This window comes from Leptidea sinapis, chromosome 21 (assembly GCF_905404315.1).
Source record: "Leptidea sinapis chromosome 21, ilLepSina1.1, whole genome shotgun sequence".
In the NCBI taxonomy this organism is placed as follows: Eukaryota; Metazoa; Arthropoda; class Insecta; order Lepidoptera; family Pieridae; genus Leptidea; species Leptidea sinapis.
This window is the reverse complement of record NC_066285.1, coordinates 1,695,056-1,719,458: the sequence shown is the minus strand read 5'-3', so window position 1 is coordinate 1,719,458 and position 24,403 is coordinate 1,695,056. Positions and strand designations below refer to the sequence as shown.

General features: G+C 35.4%; 1 protein-coding gene across 1 annotated transcript in view; it reads left to right on the top strand.

Annotated features, from left to right (window-relative positions):
- The first annotated feature begins 4,652 nt into the window (after positions 1-4,652).
- LOC126970581 (phosphatase and actin regulator 1) overlaps positions 4,653-24,403 on the top strand; it is a 37,677-nt gene continuing 17,926 nt past the window's right edge. Inside the window, exons 1-3 of the mRNA XM_050816570.1 lie at positions 4,653-4,782; positions 17,502-17,609; positions 23,452-23,640. Of these exons, the coding sequence (XP_050672527.1) occupies positions 23,481-23,640 (160 nt within the window). The 5' untranslated portion in view covers positions 4,653-4,782; positions 17,502-17,609; positions 23,452-23,480. The remainder of the gene's footprint in view (positions 4,783-17,501; positions 17,610-23,451; positions 23,641-24,403) is intronic.

Genomic DNA, 24,403 nt, shown 5'->3' with positions numbered 1-24,403 from the left:
CCGTAACCGCTCACACACTAGCATAATTGTGCTTCACTAGGTAATATCACGGCGCGGAGTCCTTCATTTAAACTCGTCCGTGATTGTAAATTCAATGTTCGTCCTGCGAAAAACTAGGGCTTCATGCATGCATACTTTTTTTAAATTTAAGATATGACGCTGAGGCACAAAAACTCATACTAACTTAACTCGATATTTTCAGTTTTAATCCATAAAACAAAGTAACTATTGCCAAAAATCTTAATACATATATATAAATCTAGTGTCGCGATGTTTGTGTCCAGTGAACTATACTCATGAACGGATTTTAATGGGGATTACTTCATGCAGTGCAGTTTGGTCCAACTTGAGAGATAGGATAGTTCTTATTTCGATTTGGGACCCATAATTATTTTTATTTCCAATATTTGTTTTGCATGGTCATCTTTTCTATGAGAGAATTTATTAACGCACGGTTTGACAGTTCTGCTGTGAAACAATTTCATTATAACAATCGGAAACATATTACACGCTTTTTTAATAACTTCACCTGTATGTATATTTGTTTGTAACCGACTCATTTGGGCGAGATTTTGACCCACTTTATACGGCCAGATTTCGTTCAAACTTCATAGATTTATCGAGGACCGATTACAATACATTAATTATTCCATTTTTCAATTTGCAAAATAAGATTTTTGCTAATTTATATAATTTTTATGTACTGTCGATAAGGTAGAAAATGATGTTAATTTTAAATTTCAACCATTATCTTTAGCCGATTTTTTTAACTATTATTTGACGAAATAATTCTTGATTTTATGAAATATTATTGTCACGTTCTTAAAAAATTGTATTTATTTATTATGTACAGAACAACGTCTGTCAGGTCATTATATAAGTACTTTAACATGTACACAATGAATACTGTTAAGCTGTAACTGAGTCCTGAAACAAAATAAACGGATTGTATAGTTTATTTCCATTGAAATGGAATCACTTTACTTAGGTCATGCTGTGAGTTCCTGGATTATTATTAATACTGCCACATAATATGTTTCTGATAAATTTATTATTTTTCTTCAATTCTTTGGAACCATTGTAATAGCTTGAGACAAAAGTCTTTTCACTTATTGTATGAATAAATTTGTAATAAAATCTCTTTGTCTGTACTTACTATATTTTGAATCTGGTTTGCTTTAAAATGCATTTATATTCTCAAAATTGATTCCTTTAGAATTATTTTTGGTGTCATTTCTAATATACTTGATACTACTACCGCTTCGGGAATAAATGGCGCTCTGAGAGAGAAGAAGCGCTAGAAACTCTCCAGCATTCTTTTTTGTGTGCTATTTTTAATGACATTACAAAATTTAGAAAAGTAAAATTAACGTAACCAAAAATAGAAACAAATTAGTAAAATTTTGTTTCCCGCTATTTTTCAAATGTTTTTCTATCCGTCGCAATAAATATATCTAATGAAAAAAAATCGATACACCTTAAAATTTCACTATCTACTAAAGAAATATGTTCGTTAGAGACGTTCATAGATTCTGTTTTAGTAAGAGTAGCAAAAAATTGGTTTAAGCGTTTTCAATCCGGGAATTTTGATGCCAAAGATGCGTCTTACCCTGTTACGGATATAATAGACGCCATTATTGGAGCAAGATCGGCATCAGTAGTTATGACAAAGCTGAAGAACTGGGAGCAGACCACAAACCAATTTTGATTCATTTTAAAAGAGGCTAGGCACACACACAATAATATAATATAATATTGATACAGTCTTACAAACTAGGCATAGCCTGTACAATGGGTGCAAGACAACGACATATTTAGTACAATATACTTACTTTAATATAGAAATACAAATAAACATCCATATTCATCATATAAATGTCTGCACCTAAAGGGATTCGAACCCGGGACCTCTAGCTCAGTAACTACTGGGCTGTATGGGTTGTCAAAAAATAATAAAAATAAACAATAAACTTGATATTTAAGGTGCCACTTGTGGTGACTGAGAGAAACCTAATGAACCGTGTCCTCTTTTGTTCTTTACTAAGACCTAATATTACGATTACGTACAAGAACGTCCGAAAAAAGTCGTGGTCAAAGGTGTGTATGGTGGGATTGGAAGGGCATTGTTCATTATGAACGTTTACCGTCGAGCTGCACCATCGATTCGGATCTCTACTGCCAACTGATCATCTTAAAGCAATAAGTTGAGAGAAAGCGGCATATGGTGTAAATAGAGTTTCGATAACGCGTAACCACACACATCTTTAGCAGCATTAATTAATAGTTTTTTTTTATGAAAATAAGAGTCGAGAGATGATAATTGAGACGATAACCCAAAAATTCTAAGCGGCACTACAATTGCGCTCGTCACCTTGAGACATAAGATGTTAAAGTCTCATTTGCCCAGTAATTTTACAAGCTACGGCGCCTTTCAGTCCGAAACACAGTAATGCTTACACATTACTGCTTCGCGACAGAAACAGGCGCTGTTGTGGTACCCATAATCTAGTCGGCATCCTGCGCAAAAGAGCGTGGGAGGCGACTAGGATTACGTTACAATTACTAGGATTGAGAGTTATTGAAAGAAAAGAAAGAAAGAAGATCCGTCATATAGCTCTGACCTTCAGATTTTAAGCTGTTTCAAGACTGAAACTGAATAGACATTCAGACTTCTTTCGGCAGTGTCAAGTTAATATCAAGAGAGGACAGTGAAACATGAATGAAATGGAAGGAGTCATGGAGCGAATCCTTTTTGGAGTTAAGAGCGCTGATCCAAGTCGCCACGAAAACTTCTTGTTTTTGAGTTTTTTCCCCAGAGCTATATCGGAATGATGTGAGCAATTATTTATTGATTAATACGATTTTAGAAAGATAAAGTCATAATTTAGTATTGCCGCAACACAATTTTAAAAACGATGCACTGTGTAAAATCTAATAACAATAATTACTGTCGGAGAGCCATTTTTAAATATCGTAATTCTGTTTCAAATAATACAAATGGTCAGACCATAAACTTTGAGAATAGTCCACATTCAGTCAACAATAGGTTTTATATTGAACAAAATCCATCGAAACGACTTCAATAATAATTATGTTAGTACTTAGATATAACTACAATGATAGAAATTTGACTTCGTCGTAATTTTGATATCATAATCAGCTGGAAGACGTCCACTTCTGGACAAAGGCCTCCCCCAAAGATTTCCTCGACGATCGGTCTTGCGCTGCCCTCATCCAACGTATTCCGGCGATCTTGACCAGATCGTCGGTCCATCTTGTGGCCTACCAACACTGCGTCTTCCGGTTCGTAGTAATTTTGATATTAAACATATAATTGTGTAGTTCATTTTCATTGGGATTAAGGTAATCAAGATGAGTAGAGCTTAAGATAAGATAAGATCATTATACACAATGACAGTTAATTGATATACATATCAATAATTGAATATTTTGAAATAACATAATATAATTGAAATTGGTAATATTTAAAAAAAAATGTCAATTGAGTGTTGTATCTGAAAAGAAGTCTTTTATGGAGTAGTACGATTTTATCAGTAGGAGATAAAATAGTTTCTTTTTAAAACACGTCAACTTAAGTTCTGTGATATGAGTTAAGTTGTAAGCGAATCCTGAAATAAAACAAACGGATTGTGTAATTTAGTTCCAATGTAATGTAGTCTTGTTAAGCCGTGCGCGGGGTACGTAATACGAATTTATCAAGGCGAATTCCGGGTCGTTGATCTCTGTATACCTGATGCTCTTACAAATTTTACACAAGCATACAAAATGCATACAGGGAAAATCTTGTGGCGGTTTGATTTTAATTCGATATATACATTTCTGAATACTAGTTTATACTTGTAGGCTTGCAAAGCTGTACGTTATTAATTGTAATGCCTGTTGGTTTTATTGTGTTTTTTTTATATATTTATTTGTCTGTCTTTATTCATATGTTTCACCAGGGGGAGGCTCCTTTGCACAGGATGCCGGCTAGTTTACGGGTACCACAACGGCGTCTATTTCTGCCGTGATGCAGTAATGTGTACAAATTACTGTGTTTCGGACTGAAGGGCGCCGTAGCTAGTTCAATTACAGGGCAAATAAGACTTACTACCTTATGTCTCAAAGTGATGAGCGCAATTGTAGTGCCGCTCAGAATTTTCGGGTTTTTTAAAAATCCTGAGCAGCAATGAATTGTAACGGGCAAGGCGTATCAATTACCATCGGCTGAACGTCTTGCTCGTCTCCTTCCTTATATTCATAAAAAAAAATTGACGTGGTCGCTATCGCTAGTGCTCATGCTAAGCGAGCTAAGCATTATAGTTAGGATATGGAATATGCATAGTGTCTCTACGTTGAAAAGTGCAGGTCGCTCAACCTTAACTGTAATAGTTTTTTCATTCCGTGTCAAGACAGCCGGGAGATGAATGGTGTTAAATTATTAAAAATTCAAAACAAAGCGTGGGCGGTTAGAGCGCAGGCGGGGCGGGCGGCGATCGAAACGTGCGCGCGTCGACAGCGGGCGGGGGCGAAGGGCGGGTAACGATTGCCGGTCGCAGTCGCAGCCGCCACTCGCCGACGGCAGTGTAGTCGCTCGCGGCAGCATGAGTGACGTGGGCACGCTCGCCGCAATGGACGCGTTCGCGGGCGGTGCTCGCCGCAAACCGCCGCGGTTGCCGCCGCCGCAGCCGCCGCCGCACCGCACCAACCACTACTACGTGCGCCGCAACTCCCCGGTGCCCAGGCACTCCTCTAGCCTCACGCTGTTCGCGCGCGCCCACGGTACCCGACCATGCACGTACATATCACCATCACTCATCGTACTATCACCTAGTCTTTGAACCTCACGCATCTTAATATATATATTTTATTTATTTAATAAGGTTTACCGACAGATAGTACACATAAGCTTATTTAGAATACATATACACAACTTAAAAACTATAGTGAACATCCAATTATGGGTAAACACAGCAAATTAGTTATCTAGTTGTAAACGGAGGTAGAGAAGAACATGTGATGGATATTATCTATATATAATATAATATATAAGTATTTCTTTTGTGCGTCTGTTGTAACTGAACTCCTCCTAAACTGGCTAAAGCTGGTCTGTCTTCAGGTGGATTCGAGAATGGTTTAGATTCACAATGGAACTACCTCCTAAACGGCTCGACTGACTTTGATGTTTTTTTTTTATTTCAGTGAATTTGAGATTTCTTAAGATTCTCAATTCCGTCCATATAATATAATTCTCCTGCTCAAGTGTATGTTAGCGAAATGGACCGATTTTTCAAGCTTAAGACGTGTGTACAGGACAACGCCTATCGGGTCCCCTAGTATACTATATTATTTATTTATTTACATATTATATAATTCAAATAGACCTAACAGTTCCATTAATTACTTAGATGTAAAGTGAACATATTAGACTAGTAAATTTAATACATGTTTGGTGACAAAATAGCAATAATGTGACAATAATTAAAAAATAAACTATTAGCTAAAGAATATCATATTATTTAAGTATTTATATATTTATTTTTATTATGGTAGATAATGCACTTCATTCACTAATGGCTTGCAATGATTCTGATTATAGAAATTTATGGTCGAACATGAATTTGCATACTTAATTTTAATAATTACCAAGCGTAAAAAGATATCAAATGACTTATTATGTTTTTTTATCACAAATTATTTTATATTTATTTTTATTTCATTAAACATTTGCAGATTTTTTTTAACTGTTTTATTAAGTTTACTCTTTACCGAACAAACTTAAATGACTCCAAGCTAAATTGTTTTAATTAGAATTAATAATTTTAGTGTCGTATGTTAATAATGATAAAATTATGCTTTTGAGCACAATATCTTTACGCACAGTTGATAAAAACATAATTTATAATATCTCAAATAAATGTCGGATAAATAAATAATTTAACCATGAAAGTAATTTGTTTGTCTTACAAACACTGTTGTAGTTAAATTCCAATTTGTTTTGTGGACTCTGAAATATTAAATTCATTTCAAAGCTCGGCAACCCGCCCACGTTCACCGCATTATTCTCCTTTCATAAGTTCGGCAGTATATGCTGTACTACCCGTGAATCTCGCTTCATTCTCTGTGTCCATTCAACACGCCTTTCATGCAATCTTAATATTGAATACCATTTTAATATTATATCGTTTCAGTGGTTTTAAAGCCAACTCTCTTTATTTTCAATACAATCCTCTCGTGATTGGAATTTATGGCTTTAAATGAACTCATCGCGTTGGTTTTATTATTAATCTTAAGTTAAATAAAATTTTAATTGAAAATAATCCAGTATTTGTTTTGTGAGCTGTATTGCCTACTCCTATCAGTGAGTGCTAATTATTTAAGTCTTTAAGTTATTGTCAACTAAATATCCTAGTTATTGGACAGCCTGGGACACTAGATTATGATTATTTTATAGGAATAGCAATAACAGTACAATATAAAAAGAATGCTGGGAGAGATTTTTTGCGCCGCTTGTTCTCTCTCATAGCGTCATTTGTTTCCGCAGCGGTAGTAGTACTAGAAATTAGATCAAAAAATAATTCTAAAGGAATCAATTTTGAGAAAATAAATGCCTTTTATGCCTTTTAAATGGGAACACTTACTTTGATTAGTAGGTCAGGCTTCCGAATGTAAAACTGGTCGAATTATACTATCCTCTCTACGTTGAAAAACATTGACAATTTCTTTCAAGTGTGTTCATTCAATTGGTTATAAATAAATTAGTATTGTAATAAATCTTCTAAATTTAATGGTGGCCTTTATAAGTCGACCCCTGGAGATTACATGCCGTAGTGGTTACCTCTGAAAATATCAATAATGGCTCTACACATAAAAGTTTATATTGATTTTATTTATCAATCAAAAGCAATCATACAATAGGCGACCCCTATAGCCCCGTGGTTAGTGACCCTGCCTACTGAGCTAGAGGTCCCGGGTTCGAATCCCTGTAGGTGCAAACATTTATATGATGAATATGGATGTTTGTTTCCAAATCATGGATGTTTATAAGTATATATGTATGTTTAAGTATGTATATTGTATTAAATATATCGTTGTCTTGTACCGATAGTACAGGCTATGCTTAGTTTGGGGCTAGATAATTTGTGTAAGTGTGTCAATGGAAATAAAAAAATGGTGCCCGGTAAATTTAATGATGTAAATTCTAATTATCCGTAATAGATATCGTAAACATAGATGTATTTTCTTTGTTTTTTTTTTTTTTTGTATCATAATGTGCTGAATTAAAAGTCTTAACACCTAGAGAAATGTAAATTCAATTAATCCAGAGTAAATATCTGATACGTTTTACTTAAATAAGTCCTTTAGTATTAAACAATGTAAATAAATAAAGAAAACCTCAACGCATTACCTAATAATATTACAAATAATAGGGTATGCTTTGCTGATAATTCAAAATCAAATATTTTTATTCAAAATACGATGTGACATCACTTATTGAAAGTCAAAAACTACCACCCATTCCAAAATTAATGCCTCAGACCTGAGAAGAACGGGCGCAACAAACTCAGCGGGCTTTTTTTTTCATCGAAAAAATATGTTTACAAAGTAATATTGTACAATTAAACTTATTATTTAATAGCCTGAGGGCGGTCACTCCATTCCCAATCTGTGGTATTATTAAGAAAGTCATTTATGTTATAGTAACCTTTACCACACGAACGTTTTTTAACAATTCTTTTGAATAACGTAATACTTTTATTTTGAACATTTTCTGGGATCTTGTCTGAAAATCAAGAAACCTAAATCTAAAATTTCCTTCGTAAATATTCATATAGAGTTCAAAAAGTATTTTCATGTTGTTGATATTAAACCGAGTAGGAATGTAAGCTTTCAACGCATAAACGTTTCAAATACGTCGCTTGTTATGCAATGTTTGGACAAAGGACAAAGCCGAGAGAAATTATTCAGGGAATGTAAGTAATAAGCTGTGGAACGGCAGAGATTACAGAACGGTCGCGGCCGCAGACCAGACCTTGACCTGGCCTCGCCTAGCCATCGCCATCTCATCTCGGTATCAAACATTTATCGATGGACCCTGATAAGCTACTTTCCAGCTAAAAACTAAATGAATTTGTTAGCAAATGTCATTTCAAAGAAAATGCCGAATCAATTGGATTTGTAGAGACTCAAAAAATAGGATATCATCCCGAATCATCTGGATGGGTTTGTTTCACTTCCACTGTGCGGTTTTTTTCGTACTACGATTAGCTGTGGGCGGCGGTGATCACTTACACATTGTGACTCGTAAGCTCGTCTGTCCTCCTTTTCCATAGAAAAAAAGACTCGGGTTTCGCTTTCGCTACCGCTTTCTACATCTCACTCTCGGTCACAATAATCTTATAATAAAGAATCATCTTCTATAATAGTATGTTAACATGTTGGAGGAAGGCTTTAAGCTGATTAATTGAATAAGCCACGACAGATCGATCAGCCTTGCCATCACCATCGTCAACGCTTGATGATGAATTCTCGTAAATAGACTACTTCTAATGGAGGTCTATGAAAAAGAGCAAAATAGATAAAATGATAAGAACTTTATTGAGAAGCACCGGTAAGATCATTTCAGATCGCCGCAACGCAGCGAATGTAAAAAGTACAAAGTCAAACCAAATTATTAAAGATATGTTATAACCCGCATTGGGAGGATTTGTTGTTGCTTACCGCTAACCGTCTCATGCATACATAATATCATGGACCTCTCCCAGACAAATACGTAAAGAATAAGGTATTTTATTAGTCACATACATTTTTCTTTGGCTTTTTCTCTGCATCAATCCTTTCACGCAAGCTCTGTTAATAACTTCCCCCTTTCCAGCACCACCCGATCTAATCGTAGAGTATTGTCTTAAGGTCGACTTTTTCCCCAAATTTCCACCCTGATCGGTTTATATGCAGTCCATGTTCTTCATCCATCCTCCATATGACCAAACCACCTCACTACTGCAAGTTACAAATATTACCGTTTGGATAAAAATCCAAAATTGAATAACCCAGTGAATGTGAGCTATAAAGGCTTCTGCCCACTACCACGTATCATACTATAACCGTGCTAGTATCGTGTCAAGCAAAAAATATTCTTTGTATTAAAAAGTGCGAGTTTGCGTTCGCAAGACCGTTCCGTCACCATGTACACCCAGAAATGTTGTGAACTTCTGGAAGGAGCTGGGCTGGATAGAGTAACTGGCCAATACTGCATGCAAAATAGACCCATACTAGTGGTTTAATTGTGGAATCAGGAGCTCCTATACCATACCACCATGTACGTAGCGTCAAAGATTGTCGTGTGTTTCACGGGTGATATGTCATAGTTGGCCGTGTCGTGTTCCATCCACTCTGATACGATCACGGCACTGTCATGATATGGGAAAGTGTAGAGGGCAGGCTCCTTTAGCCGCGCCGCGTCGCTGCCGGGAGGATCGGTGCAGATCGGTCGCGGCCACACTTCGCCCTTGACCCAGCCTCGCTTCCGACTTGCCACCGCCAGCGCTGCTCTCGATACCGATGCTCTATTACCGCCTTTTGTTGTCGTCACAATACTAGAGAATAGAGTTTTGTTAATCTACGGACTGTTATTTGCAATTTGAACGCGTAAATATTAATTTCAGTGGGAACAAAAGCTCTGCGTCGGTTCTTTATTTTCAGTTGTTATAACAATTGTATAGTTAATTTATTTCGATGTCGAAAATATAACCGTATTTTAGTTTTGTTAAATATGGAATGAATGCTTATTTTCATAGTTATTAACAATATATATATAATATTAATAATTATTATTTATTAACACGCTTTTATTAGATTCATACATATTATATCAGTATCTATCTACATAGGTATGTGACGGAAACTTTGCACCCTTACCAAGGACACTAATACAATAATTTAGGCATTTAATAGTGTGACCCATTTTTCCTGTCAGGATCTTTTGGATAAGCGATTTTTTTAAGTCCAATACCCGGTAGTCTTTGTGCTAAAGACTAACCCCCTTATTCATAATGGTCCCCTAACTTAAAATAGCCGCTAAGGAGTGTTTTTTCTCATTCTTACTTAGGTCAATAGAAGAAGACAGAGTGTGAATTAGCAATGCTTTAAGTTAGCAGACTATTATGAATAAGGCTATAATACGTGTGCTAATTCGTTACTACGACATTACATTATCTAATTTACGATCTTAGACGGATAATACAAAAATGTGTATGTATTTAGAAAATATTTTTTTAATAAGCATAAACTTCCAATAGTGTTAAATAACAAAAAATTGTAGTTTATCGTAAAAAAGCATTGGGTGCTTGATGTCACTTTGCTACAAATGTTTTACTCATAAATATTGGTAAAAGTAGAGTCATTCGGAAAAATTTGTAAAATGACAGTAGGGGTTCTATATCTAATTATAATAATAAGTGGAAAACCTCATTTCGGAAAAACGTTTAAGAGAATTAAATATTTTTTGGGAATGCTTTTAAATCCAAAGCCTCTAATGTTACAAAACCTTATCACATATAATTGAGATGAATTCTAATCGCGAATCACTGATGAGAGTGGTTTCTGAAAGATGTCGATCAACTTTAATTCTCAGACCAATATAGTGGAGTGTTTACTTACAAAATTGTAGCGTTGTATATTTATAAACGAATGTTTGTCACTTCTCACATCCCTCCTACGTACACATCGTCACTGACTTAATATTATTGGACAAATTCCACGCGTGGACATTCTCGACCCAGTTGTGTCTGTCCGAGTACTTAATTGATTTTTATACACTGGCCTTGATTTAGAAATATAAATATACTCTGAAACACATTTGGACAAACATATTAGTGATAAACATCTGCTGTGTCATTCGGAGTGTTGAAACTGTGTATGATAAAGTAAATATTTAAATTGTCTTTTTCGCGAGTGATACACATTTAAATAAAACACCTTTTGAAGGATTATAACGCGTGTAATTAAAAGCTACATTCACTGAGCTTAAGGACTCAACTAAGTTTTCTTATGATCTTGTACTTGTAGAATTATTTTATATGTTTTCCTTTCTAGAAAAAGACAGGATACTAAGTCTTAAGTCGCTGGTTAATGTTTGAATACATAGAGAACGCTAATTATATTAATATATTGTAATATAATATTGACACACTTTTTACACAAATTATCTTGCCCCAAGTTAAGCATCTATAGCCTGTGTTATGGGTTACAAGACAATGATATACTTAATACAATATACTTACTTAAACATCCGTAAATTCATATAAACATACATAAATACATTTAAACATCCATGACTCGGAAACAAACATCCATATTCATCATATAAATGCTTGCACCTACCGGGATTCGAACCCGGGGCCTCTAGCTTAGTAGGTAGGATCGCTAACCACTCGGCTATACAGGTCGTCAAATATTATTAAACAGGTTAGTATATTATATGGCCGTATCGTCCTTTATTTTATTTTATCGTCCATTAAAACCGACTTCAGAATTTACTAGCAATTCCCTGTATTTACTAAGAGTGCTCAATAACTATATTTCGCGTTCGTTCAGTTTTGTTCATATTTTATTTCAAATTATAAAATACAGTCTCTCGTTATAAATCGTAAATATATTTCAAGTATTAAAGCTTTTACGGTCATCATCTAAGGCTTAGCGTATTTTTAATAAAATGAAACTTAACTAAAAAATATATAAAACGAGCATTGCAGTAAAAATGTGCAGTGAATTCGAGTTAGTCGTGAAGGTCGTCGGTTTCAATAATTGCAGCTAAACTTTCATCAGTGGGAGGCTCCTTTGCTCAGGATACCGGCTAGAATATGTGTTCCACAACGGCGCCTATTTCTGCCAATTCGGTCATAAGGGCGCTGTAGCTAGTGAAATTACTGGGCAATCGAGACTTAACATCTTTTGTCTCAAGGTGACGAGCGCAATTGTAGTGCCGCTCAGAATTTTTGGGTTTTTCAAGAATCCTGAGTAGGACTGCATTGTAATGGGCAGAGCGTATCAATTACCATCAGCTGAAAGTCCTGCTCGTCTCATCCCTTAGTGTCATAATAAAAACTAAATTTTCATCGCATCAACTTGTTGAGAACAATTTCAGTGTACGGGGTATTACGCAATTCTGCAGCGCTCAATGTCCTCGGTGCGAGGGCGTCTTGGCCAAGGGCGACCGCATCGATCGGAACACAATCTCGTGTATTTTCTCTCTCTTCCGCTCATCGTGACGCATCATCTTTTAACTCATTCTATTCAATCAGGTGTAATTATTTACTGTCTTTTGTGTTTTATTTTCTCCGATTAAACATAATGTAAAGCAAATTTAAATATACTTACTTTTAAAGGATTAAACCGACTTTTTTACCGACGAAAAAAACAGACGAGGTTTCAAGAGTCGACTCGTATAACAGATATTATTACATTTTAACAGAGTAGTCCAATTTTGATAATTATTTTTTTAGGGTATACTAGCTGTTCCAGCAAACGTTTTTTTTATGGAAGTTTTCTAAAAAAAAGTCCCAACTCTCCGAACTGTAGGACATAATTAATTATTTTAATATTTATAATTTTCCCAGAGGGGTGAAAATCCGAAAACGGGTACTCCGGCTTGCGCAAGCCGGCGTGGCTGCCCTTCGGAGCTTTTATGAATAAATACTATTTAAACTTATTATATATGAAAATTAGAAATTAAATAGAATTCAGACGCCTTCAGGATAGATCAATGAACAATAATCCGTGGTCAAAAAATTTTTCAATAAGTTATCCATTAATCAATTAACAATTTTTTGTAGCACGAACATTAACATTGCAAGTGCGATAACTGTTAAACTATCAATCTGAGAATTTTTTCCTTTCGTGGAGCTATTTCTCAAAGGTCTTAGAATAGATTCCCGTGGAAAAATGAAAAAGTTGTTAATTTTCGTTTTGTTATTAACAAATAACTAAGGTGAAATATTATAAACCTTTATTAGATGCATTATGGGGATATGTCGAATTGATTAAAGACAAAACTTAGCGTAATTTATACTTAATAAAAATCACAGCTTGTGTATAATATTTTTGATTAGTTTATAAATTTGTAACTTCTTCTCTATGAATATTTGATCATGTGCCGAGCAACATCCTTAAAATGTTTCTAAAAGTTGATTTTGTTTTAATGTTTGTTTAATTTCAATTTCAATGTTAAAATTCATTTTTATTTGGAGTGGGTGTCAGCCAAGGTAGGTTTGTAACTGTATACATAGTTATGGGTGAGATGTGCTTGAGTCGCACGCGCGACGTGTGGAGGCGAGAGGCCAGAGTGGAGCCGCGGCGGGAGAACACCGATTCCAAAAATAACAATAATCGTAACTAGAATTAGATTATTAATTAATTAGATTGGTTAAAAATACGCAATAATTTGTATACTTTTTATTGCATATTATATCTTATTGTTTTTGAAGTCGATTGTTTTAATGTTATTTTTTTTTTTAATATTCCCGAACAGAAATCCTTGCATTCTCCAATTGGCATGAAATACCTCCGAAGGTTGTATGTAGTACGACCTTTTGCGGACGATTAGAATATTCGAAGTGAAGGTCGTTGTCACTATTTATCAATTCGCCTTTCGCGTGCTAAGTATTCGCTTCGTAACTGCATTGTGCGCGTCTAATTAATTGCAGCGTTATTTTTGATGTCGACATAAGTTTGAGCAACAAAATATACATATCGGGTCAAGTAAACTGTAAAATTTTATGTTATGAATTAATTGTTTCATATATGAATCGATCATGCAGAAAAAGGTTTTTTTAAGCTATTGCATAGCTACTATCGCGGGCCTTGAGCGTGGGGACCGAATCCAGAAATTCCGCAACGAAAATAACCTAACACTTACTTACTAGCTGTATATAGATATTACAGTTGCCGTGGAACAGCGGTCATCACACATGCTCGTTGTGCAGAAGGTCCCAGGTTCGAGCCTGGGGTACATCTTGAATTTTTTTTTAATTTCTTTATTTTTTTATCACTTTTTTTTAATTTTTATTATTATGACAAGCATTTTTATTTTGTTTCACCTGTTCCGTTGTCTGTCTGTAATCAAATCTTGCAAGTTAAATTTTACTTAGTTCCCGTTTGCTTTTTTTAAATTAATTGTATTAAAAAAAAATACTGCATAAATAAATTAAATAATTAATTATAATTGCATAAGTTGATAAAAAATGCAATAGTTTCACCGCGGCAGTCCCCGAGTGCCACACGTCTTTTTTTTTGTAAAATCGAATATAACTTGTATCTCTGTGTTGATTAAAATATTTTTAGATAATATTTTGTAGATAGATTGACACAGTGTGAAAACGTCGCAAAAAGGTTGACGGTTAACCTCGATTTTAAGCAATGCACGCACACTAACACAAAGTAACATACAAATCGCGAGTGTAAGACGTACTTGTCACGCACACTAAAGTAATATTCGTGGCCTTTTTCATCTGTTGCCTATCAATAAGAGTATCTCTCTCTACACGCATAAATTATCTTTAGCAGTGCGAGCCGATGCCGGATAGATTATGGGTGTGGTACCCATATTCTATATTTATCATATTCTTTTCTATATTTACTATTCTATATATTGATACGCCCTGCCCATTACAATGCAGTGCCACTCAGGATTCTTGAAAAACCCAAAAATTCTGAGCGGCACTACAATTGCGCTCGTCACCTTAAGACAAAAGATGTTAAGTCTCATTTGCCCAGTAATTTCACTAGCTATGGCGCCCTTCAAACCGAAACACACTAATGTTTACGCATTACTGCTTCACGTCAGAAATAGGCGCCGTTGTGGTACCCATAATCTAGCCGGCTTCCTGCGCAAAGGAGCCTTCCACTGGTATAGTTAACAAGTTAGTAACTAAACTCGACTATAAATGATAATATTATTACGGTGTTCTATATAAAAATGTAATTTTTGTATGGATGTGTACTGATGCTGGAGCAGCCAGGATGTGTTATTTATACTTGTTACTGGATGTTAGCAAGGTCGCCGCCCGGCGCCGCGGCCGCTATCAATGGAGCCGCGTGCCACAACTCAATCCGTCAAGCGAGTATCGCCTATTATTAGAGCACTGTACCACATGAGTAAATTAAACGGTACAGAGACAAAGCTTCATAAAACCAACGCGAAATTGTTGCACTTCTACAATGATCCGGGGCATGTGTGAGTGTCCACTGGCCGCTTGTTGCGTACTAGGCGAGAACGAAGTTGACAATCTTAGGGTTAGGGTTAGCGCTACACACGTATTGTTTTATTAATTGCAAGCTTGAATATTTTAACATAACAAGCGATATTATATTATTAATATGTTATGCGTGAATAATACGAGGAAAAATAAGAATGTGCCAAGGCCTACAATAGGTAAATAAATATAAAAAAAAGTTTTGTTTAATTTATCTTAATTTTTTGTGACAACTCTACCAAAATAATTACAATTTTACCCGCTCTCAAGGTTAGTCTCTGTACCGTTTACATCCTCATGGGGCTGTACTATGATGACGATTATAGCTCTGTCATACATTACTACTAACGTCTGCAGACGAGGAATTTGTATTAGCGTAAATCTTATATTGCTCGTGCCCGCGAATGTAATTCCACCTTCGTTTGTGTGGAATTAAATTAATTACCATTTTTACCAGTGGGAGACTCCTTGGCACAGGATGCCGGCTAGATTATGGGTACCACAACGGCGCCTATTTCTGCCGTGAAGCAGTAATGTGTAAACATGACTGTCTCTCGGTCTGAAGGGCGCCGTAGCTAGTGAAATTACTGGGCAAATGAGACTTAACGTCGTATGTCTCAAGGTGACGAGCGCAGTTGTAGTGCCGCTCAGAATTTTTGGGGTTTTTCAAGAATCCTGAGCGGCACTGCATTGTAATGGGCAGGGCGTATCAAATACCATCAGCTGAACATCCTGCTCGTCTCGTCCCTTATTTTCATAATAAAAAAATTAATGTCATTACTAGCTTAGCCCTCACACTTCACTGTGCTTCAATCGTATAGTATACTTATAGTATGAGGAAAAAATGCATAAGTAAAGGGCAAAAGGTCGATGGAATTCAGAAAATAAGAAGTATCATGAATGTCGTATAAATATTCCTGAACCTATGACCGATACATTCAGTGGGTCTCAAAAAAAAGTCGACAGAGCCACATAATTATAAGCAAAGTTAAAGATGTCGAAAGCGCAGATCGCACCCACATAATTCAGCGATTACAAATATTTCCGACAGGATATTTGTGTGTGTGTGTGTGTATGTGTGTTTGTGTTCATTTATTTGTGAATTATCACCGATGTTACTAACACACTACACAATGAAAATAGCTCGCCACTAGATGTAATGTAATTTATATAAAATAAGAAAGATTCCTCTCCGATCGCCTTTAAGAACCTGTGTAAAAATTAAAGTATTAAGTAAAAATCTTTTAGGAACGGTTGGTAATGTTTGATGTTCCGAATGCATTTAATCGGTCTATTTGTGGTTTAATTCATTAAAAACAAAAAAAAAACATTTATGTCCTACAAAAAAACATGTTCTTTTTCCTTACAATATTTGTAGATGTACATACGAAGGCAATTAAAATTATATAAAATGCAAGGCATACTTATTCTGTATTATTATTAAAAGCGAAGTAAAGTTATTCCAAATTTAATTTTTCTTTGGCTTTATCTTACCTTTGTCACTTCATAATTATGTAACAGCGAGAAGTATATTTAAGCGAGAAGTAACTTTAAACTTGGAGTAACTTTAAATTTCGTTTATTAATCAAATCAAATCAAAATCACTTTATTCATGTAGGTCACGGAAATGACTCTTATTGAATCTGCCTATCTAAAAATTTTTTTTCTTACTGAATCTACTGCTACTTCGTAAAGGGTTGAGCTAATGAGAAGAAGTAGCAAGAGACTCATTGCCACTCTTTTAAGACGACACTAAATGCCAGCGACCTTGAGCGATATGAGTTCACGGCTGCCGGCCCGCCTTTTATGTAACAAAGCTAATATTTTCAAAATTCTTGGGTGGAAAACAGTTTATATGCTTACAATCCTCGTTATTCACTACTAATCTGAATAAATGAACCTACACAAAAAAGAACAAGCTATAAGAATAACTATTCTGAGACTGTCACGCCATGCCAAAAAACTTGTTTAACTTCAAAGAAAAGTGGTAGTTCAAAAAGGCTCGGCAGTGTTAACTATAATCAACAGCAAGCATTAGCAACCTACAAATAAGACTTAAGGATATGTGTAACAAGATTAAGTAGTGTTCATAGCTCCAAATGCAATACTTTCACCACAAAACTTGTCTAAAAACACCATGTTTGCGTGTTTTCTGCTTACTCTTCGCCTTAAATCAAGAAAATAATAGTAATATAGATTACGTTTTAGCAATATTTGTGTAGATAATTGATTTTAATGTTTCTCTTACAGAACCAAAGAAAGACAAGTTGGAACACGGAGCTGATTTATCGCGACCCGAGAGGCCGAACTCCTTGAGCGCAGGCAAGCTTCCGAGGCGGATATGTTATCAAGGGGACGGTGAGTCATCTCAACAACATATACTACCTCGCTATACCACCTTTTTAGGAAAACTATAGATGCAATTATAAGACGATTAGTAGATAATGTTGGTTTTTATTAAATCTATATTAGCTTTACTTGTCTGTCTATATGTGTGTTATAGAACCTTTAATTGTGATTCTAACCTATGTACTTCGAAATGTCCAATTATATATAACACATGTATGAAAGATCTGGTTGGACGAAATGAAACATTATGAAAAACATATCGGCATACATATGAAGTAAGAAATATTGTTACTTAGTTAATGCTAAAAAAGGTATATAAATTATAATATAATAATTAAGGAGTTAAAATTATACGCATTGAAAACTAGAACACAATTTTTGAAGTATAAAATCAATTGGTTTATTATATTTAAAAAATTCTCAAACTTAATTTGTGTTCACTGTAAAATTATTTTATAATAACCAAGAAATTGAAGGTTTCCATTAATTTTATTTAAAAAATCTTATTAGATTTACCTTTTTTGATGAACTATGAAATTCAAGGTTAAATTTAATTCATTCATTTTAAAACAAGTATAGATTGCAAATTATTATGCATTTCAGGAACTCTTCAAATATTTGAATCGAGTCTAAAAAATTCGAGATTTTCTTAAATCAAAATATACGCACACTTATACATAATAGGATATCAAAAGATATATCATTTTCACCTCTCCAGCACGAAAAGGGCACTATTGCTACGTGAAAACTCGCAGCAAAAAGCGTTTTTGTGTGCAGGAATTACTCCGCGTTAAAAAAATAAACAATGCGATCCGGTGCGTTCCGAAACTCTTTTCCGAAATTTTAGTCTAGCGTATTATCTCATTGTCACAAAAATTTATGTGTTACTTATCGAAATTTAAATTTATAAATTTTACTATTGCCTTTTTAAAGACTTAATATTTAAAATAAATACTAGTAATCATATTTATTATAAACATTGCTAAATAAAAAAACCTAAAACACTTTTCTCGCTAGTCGAAGTGAAAAGTTTTATGTTTCACACGAGAGCAAAAATCACTCACTACCTCAGTAGTTTATATCAGAATCACTCTCTCGTGATTCAATTTTAGACTACTTCGCCAATTCGTGATTTAAAGTCAGCACTCGCAGTTAAAATAACTTTGCTCACTTGTCGAACAAATATCTATTTTCTTTAAAATGCCGAGTTTAAATCGGCCAAATCATGTCAATGGAACGTTCATAGGAATTCTTAATTCTTATCACTGCACACAAAGCGAAGTAAACAAAAACGTATCTGAAGATCGACCATATCTTAAGATAACGTTATTTATTTTCTTCTTAATATTTTAAGGCCAACGTACTTTGTCTCCGCCTTAATTTTTAATATTATTCGTTTGAAATTTAAATGAAAATTATAATTCATCATCATAGTACGCCCAGTGCCGGATTATCCACGTTGCAACAGTAGCCGTTGCTACCGGGCCCCGCGCGAAAGGGGGCCCCTCATATTTAAACCCACTTATATCGCTTGAACGTAATTTTCTGAGTGAAACTTATCAAGATGTTGATGATGTCACAAAAATGTGAAACTCAGACAAGTCAGAACCTCGGTAACCGACTTTTTCCAATATAGATCAAGGGCTCTTTAAAATAATCTGCTACGGGTCCCGCGCTTGCTTTGCCACGATCCTCATATACTTCTTCCACTTAGCATACAAGCTCTCCAAGGTTCGTGCTCCAGAACGTGTCTTGTCCTGTCAAGTTCGTCATATATATTTGTTATTCCTGCCACCCCAACTCCTCCAGATATCTTAGCAATCTCCTCACCTTCCTTAATACTTGCGAGAGTGTGTTCGGGGTGCCAAAATGTTGAGCCCGGTAAGTTGTTACACCTGGACAATGAAGATGTAAATGCGCAGCCGTTTCTTCTGCCACCATGCAGGCCCTGCACAGGCTATCAGTTATGCCTATATGCCATAGTACTTTATTAGGGTCGCTATTATCTATTTTAGTTTAATTCTATTGAGGTTTAAGGCTTTAAGGCTTATTCGCCATATTGGCATCAATGTTGGGCAGTGTCTCCCGTTCTACTATATACTAAATATAGCACTTTTAAAAGATATCTAGCTCCAACAATTTTTTTTAAATATTGATTTAATTATTTACTTGTATTTTAATGACACATACACGTGCACTTGTCCTTTCGGTTCCTAATAATTGTTAACCATAGAATGTAAATTGGTTGCCTACCTATTATGTGATAAAGTGTCTGTATATAATAAATAAATAAATACATAATAATACATATAGCCAATGAAAAGCACCGAAAGAGCTCCCTTCTCCTTCTCTCGCCTCGCCACACACTCTTTCGCTTTCGTTTCGTAGTTCAACCACACACGACTTTTTGTCACGATTATTTTCAAACTTACCCAATACTAAAGAGGCAATTATCTAATATAACAATAAAACTTAATGTGTGTTTGTTCGTATTTGATGCAATGTCATACCGTTCATTCAAATGCAATGGAACAACGCAATATTTGCGAACTTATTGCTTGCTAGGTAAGGTTGTATGTAGACATAGTTAAAGATTTTAGGACTTGACTAACACAATAAAAGTCAAATATACTTAGTATGCTATAAAGATGATTAATGCCACATGAAGGCTTGTTCGTCTTTGAATTTGAGCGCTCAAAATACAAATAGGCAAGTCTAATAATTGAAAATACGCCAGAGGGTGACTTTTCCCAACGCTCCCATTGCCATTATTAGCTCCACGGACTAGTAAAAAATAAGTTATCAGTGTCACCTTACGTAACAGTGTAGTACCAAAAGAAGCCGATTAACGCGTAAATACATAGCCCCACGCACACACTTACACTACTACAGGCCGATAGGCGGCCATTATGAGAATTATCATCGTCTGTGACAGATCAATTTGCGTCTTAAAAAAAAATTCAAAAAATGCCGTCGTGCGTCGTGAAAAAGTGTAAAACGATACTACATAAGTATTTGTGGCCATATATGATTATTTAAGGGAGAAAAATTTGTGTAACTAGTATCCCTCGTAACCGCACACACACGGCGTGGAGTCCTCCTTTTTTACTCGTCCGTGTATTAGCTCTAATAATTTGTGCAGTCAATCTATTAAATTATTTATGATACAAGCTGTTGAAAGAACAATTTTCATTCAGGATTTCTTTATTTATCGAACTTTCTCGGAGAACGCAATTTATAACCATCTGAAGGGCAGTTGGCAATAAAGGTCCGAAGAAATCCATCGTTGAAATCATATTATGTTCCATTAAACATTCAAACTGAGACGATAGGTCAAGTACCGGTAACTTTGCTTATTAAATACAGATGTATAATAATTGTTATCCGCGATTGCATTTCATGATAATGTAATTTCTACAAGTTGAAGGTAGTTTAAGGAAAAGGTCGATTGTATTATATATGAAGGGTTCCACGTGTCACATTATACCAATTATTATAATACTTAAGGGCATGTGTGTTCGAGTTCCGCTCTTGTGTGTGTTGATTAGGTTTACTGCTATATAACAAATAAAGGTTGTGATCCATTACAGTGAAAGATATAACGTTTCATGCGAAGAATGAGTATACGAGGACCGTCATAACTCTGTAAAACGCGTTTTCTCAAAGATGAGATCTGGCTAGGTACAGAGGAACTATAGGAGATGGCCAGCCTTTTAGGAAGCTCTATGCGGTTATTTTTCAAAATACCCATGTCGTTTCGTCCTGAAAACACCGCGAGAGAAACCTCATTCCACAAATTGGTTGTATATAGCAGAAAGATCCAACTTCCAAAAATCGTCGTGTTGTAAAATTCATCAAAATCTTACATTTATAAGTTTAGGAGGACCTGGGTGCTCTGCTTGGTGTGAAAACTCGAAAGAATTCGTTTTCTCTAAAACATTATCCCCCTTATTCATAATAGTCTGCTAACTAACTAAAGCATTGCTTATTCTCACTCTGTATCCTTCTATTGACCTAAGTCAGAATGAGAAAACACTCCTTAGCGGCTGTTTAAAGTTAGCGGACCATTATGAATAAGGGGGTATAAGTTTACTCCGAGGTAACTAAAGTTAATATTATATACATCTTATATTACTACAAGGATTGCTCTGTTAATTATATCAAATCAACCAATGATTAGATATCAAAAAAAAAATTGTAAACTTGAGCACAAGGCAATTGGCATCATTAACGGTTTTCTTTACGACTGTACAAGCCAAATCCATTTTTGAATAAAGCCATCATTTTGGGTTGTAAATTAAGATTTGATTACCATGAATGATGAAAGGTAAATACGGTCATTTGCTGAGCCAGCATTCATTCAGCACTAGAACATAAACACAATATTTATCCCTTTTAAAAGTGTCTGAAACTGTCTGAAAGCCATGTGTCGACTTGTTCACAAATTACCCGTCTATTTTCCGTTTCGTTTCACTTATCATTCATACTCATAATTACAATTGCGTCGTCGGTGTGTATCGCTCGTTTTACGGATGATTTGTCACTAGAGTGCGTCGTATGAGTCGTATCACATATCGACCGCAGCTGAGCGAGCGTTTATGGCCCTCGAGGAGTTTCACTTTCCATTAAGGAATTCTATTACCGCAGATCTAATTAAGGTAATAAACGTTTGGAATTCTGGCACGTCGCCAAGGTCTTCCGTAACGTGTAGTAATTGTTCTCGAACATTTCCTATGATTCGATCTTATAGCTGTTATGTATTTATTTGTTATTCGCTATGAGATTGATTCACACTTAACAAGTTAATACTTTTTGTTATGTTTTTAGAGTGATAACCCTCACTTCTAGGATTAATTAATACACAAATAAAATTAGAAAAGAAAGTTTTATGACACAACCTGAGAGTTGAACAAAGCATACAAGATTTTATGACGATACGTCACTCGAACGGTTAGCTCAGTTGGGAGAGCACTCGCACGGAACCTTAGTGGTCGTGTTCGAGTCCCGCATCGTTCATAAAATTATGTTTTAAAATTTTATTTGTAAATTAATACTTATTAAGTTATTAGGTACTTACATTTAATACCTCGTGGCAATAGAGAGGAATGAACGCTACGTGTCACGTGTCTTACAGTCTTTTTGTTTTTTTTTTTCCAATTTCATCAGTCTTTTCCACATTTTTAGTATTTTATTTTTAGGACGAACGACGCTGAATCTAAGCTGTGGAAAGAAGATGTGTATTAGTTGGGCTTGTGAGAGAGAATGGGCACCGTTATCTGATTTACGGTCTCGTTCGTTTCGGCTGTCAATAATATTTATGTTAATTATTCACTTGGTCTTCAATAAATGCGATTCTGGTACTTTTCCCACTATTTAATTCCCCGTCGTATTAATTGTTTTCGTCAGCTATTTACTCGTAATGTCCATAACTACCATAGTTACAGACAGACAATATTTCATAGACACAACGAGGAAACTACACTTAAACACTACGAAGGAGACACACGGAAACGAAGTCGCTGTTAATTACCCAATTTTTGTGTGCTTATGATAGGAAACAGACCGATTATAGCGATAATTATTGATATTTATGTAACTATTCATTACGCCGAGTGCGGAGCAGTACGAGAACTATTTTCTCCGTCCTACATGACAAAAATAATATGTATATTTAAGTCTAGCTGAGAACTATACTAATCATAAATCTGGCTATCATAATATATACTTATACCTACACAGGGAATTGTTCAATTTCGACTGATAGGGCCAGAGATTAGTGCAGTCAAACAGAGAAAAGAAAAGTCTTTTTTACATATTATTCAGTTGTAGATAAGTTGTTGTTTGTTTCCAGTGGCGGGGTATGGCGCGGCCGGAGACGCCATGGGCACCAACGTGGAGGAGCAGCTGATGCTGTCAGAGCTGCCCGAGCCGCCCATCGCCGTGTCGGAGATCGGGCCCATCCCGCCGCCGCCCATGTTCAGCTCCCCGAGTCCCACCAGGCACCACCATCAGCACCATATGCCGCATCCGCAATCCGACTGTAAGCCATTATTAACAAAATATCATTATAATGATTGTTTGATAGGTTCTGCCTATTTTTAACCGACTTCAAAAAAAGGAGAAGGTTCTCAATTCGTCGGCATGTTTTTTTATGTTTGTTACCTCAGAACTTTCGACGGGGTGAAACGATTTAGATAATTATTTCCTAACCTAATTCTAGTTATGATTAATATCATTTTTGGAGTCAGTGTCGCGCCCGCCTGTGTTCGATGGTGTGCCGCGCGTAATTTGTACGAACCTCTACGTTTCAGTGGTAAATGTCTGAGCTGATGAAGTATGACGCCGTCGTTGAGTTGAATTTTAGATGTTTATTAGCGAGCCGTCTCAACTAGTTTTCAGCGTTTTGCATATCTTATCTAAAAATATCATACACTCTGAAAATATATATTAAACCCAGGAAAATTTTATTTTCAATTCGGTACACAACCCTTACTGCTTGTAAGGGTTGTGTACCGAATATGTGTAAGCTGTATATGACCGACTTACGAACGTACGATATTTAAAATTTATTTTAAACCTATTTATTGACTAGTTTAAACTTTAAAGCTTCTATATATATGAGTCATGGCGAGATACGAAATGACGTCGCAGATTATATTGAGGTCGGAAGAACCGGATCTAACTCAAACAATATTTATCACTCAAATACGTACGTGCCATATGCGTCTTAGAATGAATGTTTAATATTAGGTATTGATAATTGTATTTTTAACTTTGATGTTATGTTATTTATGTACAAAGCC